General features: G+C 37.7%; 1 protein-coding gene across 6 annotated transcripts in view; it reads right to left on the bottom strand.

Annotated features, from left to right (window-relative positions):
* Positions 1–13,327, bottom strand: part of PIP5K1A (phosphatidylinositol-4-phosphate 5-kinase type 1 alpha) — a 175,341-nt gene that overhangs the window by 142,565 nt on the left and 19,449 nt on the right. The window contains exon 1 of one of the 6 annotated variants that reach the window (XM_053703732.1): positions 10,738–10,847. The exons of 4 other annotated variants lie outside the window; for them this stretch is intronic. In XM_053703732.1, coding sequence (XP_053559707.1) covers positions 10,738–10,762 — 25 coding nt within the window. In that variant the 5' untranslated portion in view covers positions 10,763–10,847. Of the gene's footprint in view, positions 1–10,737; positions 10,848–13,327 lie in introns of those variants that run through there. One more of the 6 variants, XM_053703748.1, reaches the window with a different exon arrangement.

The raw sequence follows: 13,327 nt of genomic DNA, 5'->3' as shown, positions 1-13,327 counted from the left end.
TACACTCAGGAGGAAGAGTTGATACCTGGATTAGCCACCCAGCAGAGGTGGTATTGTGGTCTCAGCATTGTCAGGTTAATCTGAACTGTTCTTTCTTTGGGTAACATCTGTGTTCAGGAATGCTGTGGTCTCAAGACACCCCTCTTCTTCTGGTGGATGGTGCTTCCTGATACTGTGAGTAAATTATAACAAGGTCGGGGGCCTTGACAAGACAAAGAAGAAGCCGAGTTTTAACTAAAAGGCAACAGAGAACTTTAGTCAGAACCAGCCTGGGACACAAGCAGCTAACATCTAAAAGAGGTTCTCCACATATCTCAAAAAATTGGCAATAAGCTTAGATAGTGTTATTTTATGTCCCATTTTATTTGAAAGAATTGTAACTTTGCATATATGTCATTTTGAATGTTTTTATAATTTGGCACTATGAAACCTGTATTGGTATTTTTGTTATTAAGGTTTATATTGTAGGTAGAGGAAAGAAGCATTATAGTGGCACACTTAAAGGTTTATAGTACCTGGAGAATATAAATGGAAGGTAGATATGTTATAACCAAAAAATATTAAAATATACCTTTTATTCAATATGCATTAAAAGATGTGTGGACCATGCCACCAATAAAACCAATGTGTGTGATTAGTGTGTTAGTGTAAAGTAAAAACGTTATCAATGATGCGCACTGCTAGTCCTCCAAAGGCAAAACTAAATGTTTTGTCAAATAATCAATTAAAGGTAGTTGTGTACATTTTGTATATAGTCTCCTAAGTAAGATATATCATCGCCCTAACAATCAGTCAGGATCAACACTATATATCAGGGTAAGAACTGTAACGCCGTGGTGATAGGCTAAAACAAATAAGGGTATATATGTATTGGCACACCGTAGTCTTAATTACAGTAATATCCTATGTCCACAATAAGTAAGCTTTATAGCAATACAGTGCGCTCAAAAGTCAATACCCATCTTTTATTACCTACTAATACCGTAACAACTTGCGTTATAGTTATAAAATTGTTAAATATAAATTACTTAGAGAGTAGTAAATAGCATTAGCGTATAGCGGTGGACACTTAAATACCCCACTGTATTGTTAATCAATCTATTTAAAGCAATCTCCCATAGTGGAGATAGTAAGCCCCACAATAATTACTAAATTATTAAACAGTAGAGTGAGTAGCGTTATAAAAACTTATTGCCAGATAGGCCAACAGTTAGACCGCTAAGTACTATTAGGTATTTAAAACTATAATACTATCTATTTCAACAACATTATAAACAACGGAGGACAAGCAGTGCGTACGCCTGACGCGCGTTTCGCATCTGCTTTATCAAAGGCAGCTTGCGCCTTCCAAGTAACTTCCTTTTAAAGGCCAAGCGGCCAATCAGGTTCTCACGATGTGAGTGACGTCTTGTATTTGGTCATCCAATCACATGCCTACTCGCGATAGGCTAATAGCAGAGGGTGTGTTGCAGCTTGAGGCGTGTGTACCAAATTACGTATTTGCACACGCCTCCCTGTCAGAAAATAACAAAAGTAAAGACAAACTAGCGGACCCAAACTGGGTATTAGAATCTTAACAATGATCTATATTTCTTTGTGTGAAATATAAATTCAGAGATTATCGCATTCTTAAATTGAATGTTTGCAATTATGTAGAAAGGAAAAGTGTTCAAATTAGCGTAGAAATGATCATAACAGATTTATTTCTATTTGAGGAATAACTGACACAGAACAAAGTATTAGGATCTATTTGGTTTATACAAAGATCCAATTTGGACATGTATAACACCAAATTCATTATCAATCCTTGTATGTACACACTGGTCCTATACTTTGTGGTTTGGATATCCTCATGTTGAAAACATACAGTACGTTATACATTTGTCATTTCTTAGGTATGGGGAAAATTAATTGTTAAGTTTCTAATACCCAGTTTGGGTCCGCTAGTTTGTCTTTACTTTTGTTGTTATTTTCTGACAGGGAGGCGTGTGCAAATACGTAATTTGGTACACACGCCTCAAGCTGCAACACACCCTCTGCTATTAGCCTATCGCGAGTAGGCATAATGTGATTGGATGACCAAATACAAGACGTCACATCGTGAGAACCTGATTGGCCGCTTGGCCTTTAAAAGGAAGTTACTTGGAAGGCGCGAGCTGCCTTTGATAAAGCAGATGCGAAACGCGCGTCAGGCGTACGCACTGCTTGTCCTCCGTTGTTTATAATGTTGTTGAAATAGATAGTATTATAGTTTTAAATACCTAATTGTACTTAGCGGTCTAACTGTTGGCCTATCTGGCAATAAGTTTTTATAACGCTACTCACTCTACTGTTTAATAATTTAGTAATTATTGTGGGGCTTACTATCTCCACTATGGGAGATCGCTTTAAATAGATTGATTAACAATACAGTGGGGTATTTAAGTGTCCACCGCTATACGCTAAAGCTATTTACTACTCTCTAAGTAATTTATATTTAACAATTTTATAACTATAACGCAAGTTGTTACGGTATTAGTAGGTAATAAAAGATGGGTATTGACTTTTGAGAGCACTGTATTGCTATAAAGCTTACTTATTGTGGACATAGAATATTACTGTAATTAAGACTACGGTGTGCCAATACATATATACCCTTATTTGTTTTAGCCTATCACCACGGCGTTACAGTTCTTACCCTGATATATAGTGTTGATCCTGACTGATTGTTAGGGCGATGATATATCTTACTTAGGAGACTATATACAAAATGTACACAACTACCTTTAATTGATTATTTGACAAAACATTTAGTTTTGCCTTTGGAGGACTAGCAGTGCGCATCATTGATAACGTTTTTAATTTACACTAACACGCTAATCACACACATTGGTTTTATTGGTGGCATGGTCCCCACATCTCTTTTAATGCATATTGAATAAAAGGTATATTTTAATATTTTTTGGTCTATTTTGGTTATAACATATCTACCTTCCATTTATATTCTCCAGGTACTATAAACCTTTAAGTGTGCCACTATAATGCTTCTTTCCTCTACCTACAATATAAACCATGTTATATAGGCATTAGGCACTACCTACTGGTGCACCTAGGAATACACCAATAGGTTTAAGGTTATATGCCTCCTTCCCACCTTCCCTATAGGATAATAGGGACCTTCCATCACATTTTTGTTATTAAAACACATAGAAAATCTAATTCTGTCTATGGTCTCTAATATCTGAATTCACACACTGAAGAGACAAGGTTAAGAGACACGTTACCTAATTGTTAACATGTGTGAGTTATTTGGGATTCCAAGACACCCCTTTATTCAGGGTTCTTGGTGGTGGCAGTGATTTGTTAAACTGGGGTGGTGTGGACAGGATTTGGGGGTTAATTTGGTGTCACTTTAAAGGGACACTGAACCCAAATTTTTTATTTTGGGATTCAGATAGAGCATGCAATTTTAAGCAACTTTCTAATTTACTCCTATTATCAAATTTTCTTCATTCTCTTGGTATCTTTATTTGAAAAGCAAGAATGAAAGTTTAGATGCCGGCCCATTTTTGATGAGCAACCTGGGTTGTATTTTTCTGATTGGTGGATAAATTCACCCAGCAATAAACACGTTCTGTCCAGTGCGCTGAACCAAAAATTGACTGGCTCCGAAGCTTAGATGCCTTCTTTTTCAAATAAAGATAGCAAGATAAAGAAGAAAATTTGATAATTGGAGTAAATTAGAAAGATGCTTAAAAGTGCATGCTCTATCTGAATCACTAAAGAAAAAATTTGGGTTCAGTGTCCCTTTAAGGTCCTTTGTAGAGATAAAGGTTTTAGGGAACCAGAGGTTTAGTGTTATTAACCCCTTCATGCCCACCCCCTCCCCATTTGTGATGAGTGAAGTGCTTAATCGTCACAGGGGTCCCTGGAACAAGTGCTATACCTGGGAAGCTTGTAATTCAGATGAGACGCCATTATATACAGAAGACCACAACGCTGAATAAAATCCAGTTTAAGAGACCCATTGCTGTACAGATGGATCACTCAAATAGTCTGCCTTCCAATTGTTGACTCCTGGAATGTGAATTACTGAAACTGTACACTGATGGAACTGTGCTCAGAACAGAATGCCGATAAAGTAACGCTCCAAAAGGCCAAGCCTGTAGAGCCCTGAAAATAAAATGAAGGTCTAGAACATAGATTGGTATTCTTGCCACCTGGGAAGACCAGACTTCCTGCGATCTCTGAGACCACCAGACTGCACCCAAACACAAGACACTCACTTCTGTGGTAATTATGTCCCAAGATGGAGGAAGGAAAGCCATTCTCTGAGATAGGCTCTGAAGATGTCCACCAAGAAAGCAATTGGGAAGCTCCCACCCTACGTGAGCAGAATGCTCTCCTACCGGCTATTCCCACCTCCTATAACCTCCGATCCAGTACCAGCACATTATTTAGCTTGCCTCAATACAAAAAGAAAGCAGCTTGATCCTCCTTTTCCTACAGAGCGCCACAGTTATGGAATGACCTCCCGCACACTTTCAAACCTTCCCCAAGCCTAATATCATTAAGAGATCCCTCTCTACATATCTCAAAACAGAATGCAACTGTCATGGTTGATTACATATTTTGCATATATTGTGTATTATTATTATTGTATTTTATTGTACCCTATTGTATCAATTGCAATGTTTTGTGCTCCCAGGACATACTTGAAAACGAGAGAAATCTCAATGTATCCTTTGTGGTAAAATATTTTATAAATAAATAAAAATTAAAAAAAATGTCTGTCAGAAAGATTTAATTGAATAATTTGAGAGATTCAACATGCAAAGTTGAAGAGGATGCAGATGAAAACATGCAAACGGAATAGCATCTGACGCTGCCACCATCAGACCCACTACCTCCATGGACTGAGTCACCGAAGGCCAAGACAAAGACTGAAGCTTTAGGCAAGCTGACTGAAGTTTGAGTTTGCATTTTTCTGTCAAATTCAGATGCATTTCCACAGAGGCCATTATTTTTCCTAAGGAGACCCATGTCTGCAGAATCAAAGAACTCTTAACTTCAAGCCATGATTGTGAAGATACAACAGTAGTTTGTTGGTGTGATATTTTGCTAAAGGTAAAAATGGAGCCTGAACCAAAATTACATCCAGGTAAGGCGCTACAACTATGTCTTGGGCCCTGACAAAAAAAAAAACACCTTGGCAAACGGAAGAGCTACAAATTGGAAGTGGTTGTCCTGAACAACAAATCAAATAAACTGATGGTGCTCTTTGTGAATAGGAATATAAATTTACTATGGTCAAACTGACCCTGTGGAACTAAAGGAAGAATAGTTCTGATAGTTTCCATCTTTAAAGAAGGAACTCTCAAAAACTTGTTTTCAGATCCGAAAAGGAGTATGAAGGTTCCCTTCCTTCTTTAGAACAATGAAAAGATTGGAGAAGAAACAATGATGAAGGAAGGACAGGTACCACCACTCCCATGAGTACCAGCTCATGAACATGCTGAAAAAAGGTATTTTTCTTCTTGGGAATCTTTGGAACATGTGGCAGAAGAAACCACCCCCAAGGAGGTTGTGACCAAAAACCTATTCTGTAACCCTGAGATACTATATCTAGTACCCAAGGATCCTGAACAGACAGCCTTCTTCACAAGGCCTGGTCACAGTCTGCCCCCTACCAGTAACAAGTATGGGTCAGTGGCCACACCATCATGTTGAGAAAGAATTGGGAGACTTCTTGTTCTGCTTAGATTTGTTCCAGAATGGATTAGGTTTCCATGTCCACCTGAATGTTTATCGACTTCTGGGTTAGAGACTGATGAAAAGGAAAAAAAATCTATTATTGGGTCTGCCATTAGACTTAAAATGTATTAGGGGAAAAGCTCACTTACTGCCTGTAAACGTGGAAATGATGGCATCTATCTTTCAAAAGGAAAGGTTTTGTTTGTTCAAGGTTTAAAGTTAAAAATCTATTCTTTGAAACCATGTCAGCAGACCAGACTTCAGCCATAAAGCCCTTCTAGTAGGAAAAGCTAAGGAAATATTTTTTGCATGGGCACGTTTGAAACAAGACTCCCCTTGAAAAAATGTTTTTCTAAGATAGCCTTCTAGCTTCCTGTCTTATGGGATCTCTAAGAGAAGTACTATCCTCCAAAGGAACGGTGGTTCTCTAATGTGGGAAATGCTCTGTTAACATTTGAAATTGACTATCAAACCTCCAGATTGGAAGCAGGAATCGGAAACATCATCTTAGATTTTGAAGACTGAATAAAAGGAACCCCAGGTTTGTTCCATGCCTTGGAAATAATATAAATTGTTGCCTTAAAAAGACCAGTTGTTTAACATACATCCTCCACCAGCTTCTAGTCCTGAACCCCTAAATTCTGTAACACCTCCCGAAGCAAAGTGTGCTAATGTTCAACCTTAAAAATAAAAGTATTATCCTTAGAATTTTGATCAGGAATAGAGTCTCTGATCTTCAGAAAATATATACCCCTATACATTTAATATGGGTCCCAAAACATTATAGCTGTATCATAACAGCAGAAATACAAACCAAATAATGCTGCCAGAAACAATCCCTCCTTCACTCCTGGTGCAGAGCACCTTACTCCCTCCTGATTCACGTTATAGTCCAGAGACAAAACTGGAGCATCTGATTTGAGGAAATAGCTGCTGTGCTGTGAGGAGGGGAGAAGAAGCGAAAGCGCAAAGCTGCAGCGAATGCGGGAAAAAAAAAAAAAGTATCCCCCCCATGCTACCAGAGAATGGCACTGCACAAAATAAACCAAACATTCAGGGAAGACCGACAGCACTAGTACACACTAAAGTTGCAGATGCACAAGCTCAGAGGATACTTCTCATCAAAAAGTTCCCAGAAATATGCCTGGACCCTCTGAATAGCAGTCTAACTTGTCCCACACTAATAACAATACAGTGGTACACCAGACCTTTGCACTTTATTGCCTTATATAAAGTCCTCTGACTATGCTATACAAAGCTAAATGTAGCTACTGATAGCCTGTGGACTGTGTGGGAGAAAGTACTTACCCCAAGCTTTTACTCCCTTCACTGAGCTTACCCAGCTGCCATTCAGTAGAGAGTCCATTGAGTACTGTAACTGACAGTAAAGGAATTTGATTGAGAGTACAGTATGGCCAAACAAGGAGAGGCTAAATGACCAAACCCAGCTACACATATGGCAGGGTTGAGATTAAAGACTACACGCATGAGATTTACAATGCACAGCCTAGTACTCTCCTAAACCCCTCTTTTTCAAAATTCCCCTTATGGAGGGGAACACATGGTCAAAGAACCCACTTTTGCTTGAGCCCCTCAATACTTCACTTACTTCTTGGAGAGGCAAAGAAAAACTGGAAGGTACAGGGAGTAGAAAGACTGCAGGAATGCAGCGCATCTCTCTCTAATACCCAGACATTCTTTTGCAGGTTAGATTTTCATGGGCACAGTCTAGACCTCATATCTATTTGTAACCTACCAATAATCCTGCGTTCAACAGTATTGCAGACGGGGTTAAATTCTTAATTGTGCACTGTGCTGAGCCTTTTATAGTTACTTGTCAAGTTCCAATCAGATTCAGTAACTTATTAGAACTATTGGTCACACTGTGAGCTGACAAAATAAGGTATGGGGAATTTAACAAATGGAGTAAAAGTTCATCAGCTAATTAAATTTACAAAGCTAAAATTATTTGTAGTTTTACTACTTCATTAAAATGAAGCGTCAAATAAAAACCAACATTTGCCTTACACTTCCTATAAAAATGAATGATGGTGTCACATATGTTTTAAATCACAGCGTTACTTTTAAATGTGCTCTGTAGAGTAGTGAAAGTAAAACGATAAAATCACATCAATGCTAAATCCCCTCACGATAATACCACATACCTCAGCCAAAACATAGGTTCCTATGCAGCACTGTCCATATATATGCTGAACACTGATACGCTGCATCTGCCCATGTGATCATCAAAGAGCACTCTCGTTGGGACTGGAGTGACAGGTGGACACCACCCCCTTTGCCTTCTGGTGTGGGGTGGGGTGGGTTAACTGTTTCCTAGGAAACGTGAGAACCCCAGATCAGTCCCGCTGCTCTCTGTGCTCCAGTGAGTCGCGCTGAAGCTGATGAGCACCAGGGAGTTGACAACTTTTCATTTTGAGAGTGTCTGAACTAGCGCAGTCATAGCACCCCACATTACAAGGAGCGTGAGGGAGCAGTGTGCTGAAGCAGCTCTAAGGGCAGAAGTTACCTCTCGTCGCGTCCCTCCTTCCCAGCCTCTCTCCCAGCACTGTAACAGTGCAGAGTAGGCACCTGCCGTATCGGTTTAGCTATCGGAGCATTTTGCACGAGTACTAATGCAAATGCTCAGTATCGGCACCGATACTAGTATCGGTGCATCCCTACTAAATATAGAGTTTCCATGTCTTGCTGTAAATTTATTTTCTGTTAAGTTGGGAATTAGTATATGTAGACTAAATAAGTCAAATGCTTTGCTCTGATAACTCCACTTAAGCAAGCACAATGTTATCTATATGGCACACATGAACTAGTGCTGTCTATCTGAAAAGCTGTCAAATGCACTGAGATAAGAGGCAGCCTTCAAGGGCTTAGAAATTAGCATAAGCCTACCCTGTTTTAGTGTTAAAAAAAAAATACCAAAGAACAAAAAGCAAATGTAATGATCAAAGTACATTGGAAAGTTGTTTAAAATTGCATATTCTAAATCATGAAAGTTTACTTTTGACTTGACTGTCCCTTTAATATACATACTTAGTTTTTACAATGATTTCTTTATAAAAAAGGAATTTGTCAAATTTGACAATGTGGCCCGAATGGAAATTTCTCACTATCTTCACTTTAATCATGGAATACTTTCATCACAGCTGACAAAACACCCGCGTTTTATTATTATTGTTTATTTTCAAAGCTCAATATTTTATGTCTATAGATTGCACTATGTTTAGATTAGTCACATCCACCTCTCTCCTCCAAGCCAGACATACTATACTCATGAAGAGCAGCTTGCTGGAACACGCCTGGCTGACACATGCCTGCAAAGAGTAAAACCTAGTTCAAAGTAAAAAGTGAGCTTCTAACCCAATGCTAGCAAATCAAAAAGGTGAGACAACCCCTCCAATGTTAATTTGATTGCCTTGTTTAGGGCACAATTCTCAAAAACATTCTAGGAAAGAGGGGGAAAAAAAATAATCAGCTTATTTTACTAAAGATTACATTGTAAATAAAGCATATTAGTGAACTCCCCTTAATGAGAAACAAAAGTTTAAAGGGACACTGAACAATTTTTTTTCTTTCATGATTCAGATAGAGCATGCAATTTTAAGCAACTTTCTAATTTACTCCTATTATCATTTTTTCTTCGTTCTCTTGCTATCTTTATTTGAAAAAGAAGGAATCTAAGCTAAGGAGATAGCAAATTTTTAGTTCAGCACCATGGACAGCACTTGTTTATTGGTGATGTTCAATCAGCAAGGACAACCCAGTTTGTTGCATTTCAAATAAAGATACCAAGAAAATTATGCAAATTTGATAATAGGAGTAAATTAGAAAGTTGCTTAAAATGTCATGCTCTATCTGAATCACGAAAGAAAAAATTTGGGTTCAGTGTCCCTTTAAAGGGACATTATACACTCATTTTTTCTTTGCATAAATGTTTTGTAGATGATCTATTTATATAGCCCATAAAGTTGTTTTTTTTAAATAAATGTATAGTTTTGCTTATTTTTAAATAACATTACTCTAAATTTTCAGACTCCTAACCAAGCCCCAAAGTTTTATGTGAATACTGTCAGCTACCTTCTCCAGCTTGCTCCTGTTTGTGTAAAGGGTCTTTTCATATGCAAAAGAAGGGGGAGAGGGGGGTGTCTTGTTTGCCACTTGCAGTGGACTTTCCAGCTACCTTTTCAACAGAGCTAAACTGACAGCTTCTAAGTAAGTTTTTAAACAGTTTTATACTGGATTTTTATATCAGTATCTGTGCATCTTATTCTTTATAGTAGTGTCTATTACATGCAGTTATATGAAAATGTGTATACTGTCCCTTTAAAGAATCTTGCCAGACAAGAGAGTTTTAGAGAATAGGGCCCTTAGTATTATACAATAGGAGTTTTGTTTTGTGATATCTGTATAAGCAGCATTACACAAATAACCTGTGTAGAGCTAGCGGTTGATGATCAGCCTACCCCACACGTTATACACCTGGACAAAGAACAATGAACAGAGTAAGAAACTGCCTCAAGCATTGAGTAATCAAGAGACTCCCTTTTAGAATATTGTCCTTGTGGTCTGATGACATTCCAAATAACTACCGTCCTACCAGAACCTCAGGGGATAACAACATAGCCTTCTAATACGTTTTGACTCCCTCTTCATTATACCATTCTCTAATGGCTTGCCATTGTTGATCTCTATGTAAATCCTATAGATCTGTTCTTGCATTAATATGTAGGTTTTTGTCTCCTACCTTGCTAAGAATTTTTTGTTTATACAAGGGCAAACAAACAGGCAAGGGAGAAACCGAATTGCTTGTGCACCAGCAGCTATCCAAAATAACAAGTGATGTGGGAAACAAAATGTTTCTAACCAAAAAGGTTACAAACTACACAGTGTAAATCTATACTGATCACACGTGTGAAACAGGTAAAAGCACTATTAAAACAAAAAAAACAAACACAACAAAAAAAAACAGTTGAATGAATGACATAGTACCTAAAGCTGGATCCCGCTGAATCATATGGTAGAACGTGCATTATGTATAGACATGTAGCTCAGATACCAAGTCTGAGTAATGTCAGAATCAGCCAGCTACTCTGCTGTTTCACATGCCGAGAAGGGAACAAGGAAAGTTAAACCCAACCCTCCATCCTATAGAAAGCTGCATAGATGTTGCAATGCATACAGTCACAGTTAATGACTAAGGATGGAGACTAATTGCAAGAGTGCATAAACACAGCAGGAATGTAGGGTATGCAGAACATAGCAACAGGCTTTGTTTTCACACATATTGACTAAGAAGAAAAAAGAAAAAGAAAAAAAAATCTGCCTTCCCCTCCCTATGTGTATAAACCTTACAATTGCTTAGTTTTTCACAGTTGAATACAGGCCTTGCTAAATACCAGAACCAATTAGCCAACGCACCTTGGACATTACTTCTGAGTACTAACTTTTAGTATGAATGTTTAACTGTATACAAACGCCACAATCTCCTTAAGTTTCTACTGAAATAAATTAGTCAAATCTTGAAAGCCATAACTACTAACTTTCTAGATCACTCTATATATAAATATATGTATGTAGGTGGATGTCTACTAAATATCTTCCAGCTCTCATTTGAGAAAAGGTCACTCCCTAAAGTAACAAATAAAACATAACTAATGTGCAACAGGTGGGTTCTATATGGAGATTTTAAATGGCTGAACAAATTTCGGTAAAAGTTAAAGGGACATTCCGGTCAAAAGTTAAATACACAGATGAATTACATCTTTGAATAGAAAAATATTTGTAATATAGATGTATTGTCAAAAATGCTTCTATTAAAAGTTATCGCTGTTTTAGAGTTGGCATTTTTCTCTGCACGTGCATGTGAAGCATAGCTAGATATTCTCAGTGCTCCAGCATTTAAAATACTGCAGCTCTTCAGAGCGCCAGTGGGGCTTGTATCATGTCAGCAATTAAAGGACCAGTCAACACATTAGATTTGCATAATCAACAAACGCAAGATAACAAAACAATGCAATAGCACTTAGTCTGAACTTCAAATGAGTAGAAGATTTTTTTATAACAAATTTCAAAGTTATGTATATTTCCACTCCCCTTGTACCATGTGATAGCAATCAACCAATCACAAATGCATATACGTATAGTCTGTGAATTCTTGCACATGCTCAGTAGGATTCGGTGACTCAAAAATTGTAAATATAAAAGACTGTGCACATTTTTTTTAATGGAAGTAAATTGGAAAGTTGTTTAAAATTACATGCTGTATCAGAATCATGAAAGTTTAATTTAACCTGAGTGGCCCTTTAACAAATTCAGTCATTACCAGAGGGAACAAGCACAATAGGCTCTCTGAGCAAGTGCAGTGTTTGAAATGCTGGTGCATGATGCCTCTATTTTATTTACTTTTCACAGCAGGGGAGAGCAAGCTCTTGTAGGCCATATAGATAGCATTGTGATCACGCCCGTGGCTAGTGGCAGACACTTCACTAATTGGCTAAAATGCAAGTCAATAGATAACTAAAAGTCATGTGATTAGGGGCGGTCAGAAGATGCTTAGAGTGTATTAATATAACCGTGTTGGTTTTGCAAAACTGGGGAATGGGTAATAAAAGGGATTATCTATCTTTTTAAACAACCAAAATTCTGGTTCTGACTGTCCCTTTAAATACACTTTTGAAACAGCTGTAGCTTTTATTAGAAGCATTTTTCCTAATACATGTATATTACAAATATGCTTCTATTTAAAAATCAAATGCCTCCATGCAAATTACAATTTTGGCTGGAATGTACCTTTAAGAGACATGAAACCCAGAAAATGTATTTTGTGATTCAGAGCATATAATTTAAAAAAAAAAAAACGTTTCCAATTTACTTCTATTAACAAATTTACTTTATTTCCATGATATTCTGTGTTTAAGAGATACCTAGGTAGGCATCAGGAGCACTACATGGCATGAAATAGTGCTGACATCTAGTGCTCCAGAAATTAGCTGGCTCCTAAGCATATGTCCCTGTTTTTCAACAAAAGCTACCAAGACAACAAAGAAAAATTAATAAATAGAAGTAAATTAATAAAGTTAGTTAAAATTGCATGCTCTACCAGAATCATGAAAGAAAAACACAAAATGTATGCTTACCTGATAAATTTCTTCCTTTCCGGATATGGAGAGTCCACAACATCATTCAATTACTAGTGGGATATCACTCCTGGCCAGCAGGAGGCAAAGAGCACCACAGCAAAGCTGTTAAGTGTCACTCCCCTGTCATTTGACCAAAGAGAAATGGAAAAAGGAATAACACAAAAGGTGTAGAGGTGCCTGAGGTTTAGACAAAAATAACTGTCTTAATAAAGGGTGGGGTCGTGGACTCTCCATATCCGAAAAGAAAGAAATCAGGTAAGCATACATTTTGTTTTCTTTCCTAAGATATGGAGAGCCCACAACGTCATTCAATTACTAGTGGGAACCAATACCCAAGCTAGAGGACACAGAATGGACAGGGAGGGAGAACAAGACAGGCAGACCTAAACAGAAGGCAACACCACTTGACAAACTTTTCTCCCAAAAAAGTATCAAATTTG

Source organism: Bombina bombina, chromosome 1, assembly GCF_027579735.1.
Source record: "Bombina bombina isolate aBomBom1 chromosome 1, aBomBom1.pri, whole genome shotgun sequence".
In the NCBI taxonomy this organism is placed as follows: Eukaryota; Metazoa; Chordata; class Amphibia; order Anura; family Bombinatoridae; genus Bombina; species Bombina bombina.
This window is presented reverse-complemented; position numbering and strand designations above follow the sequence as displayed.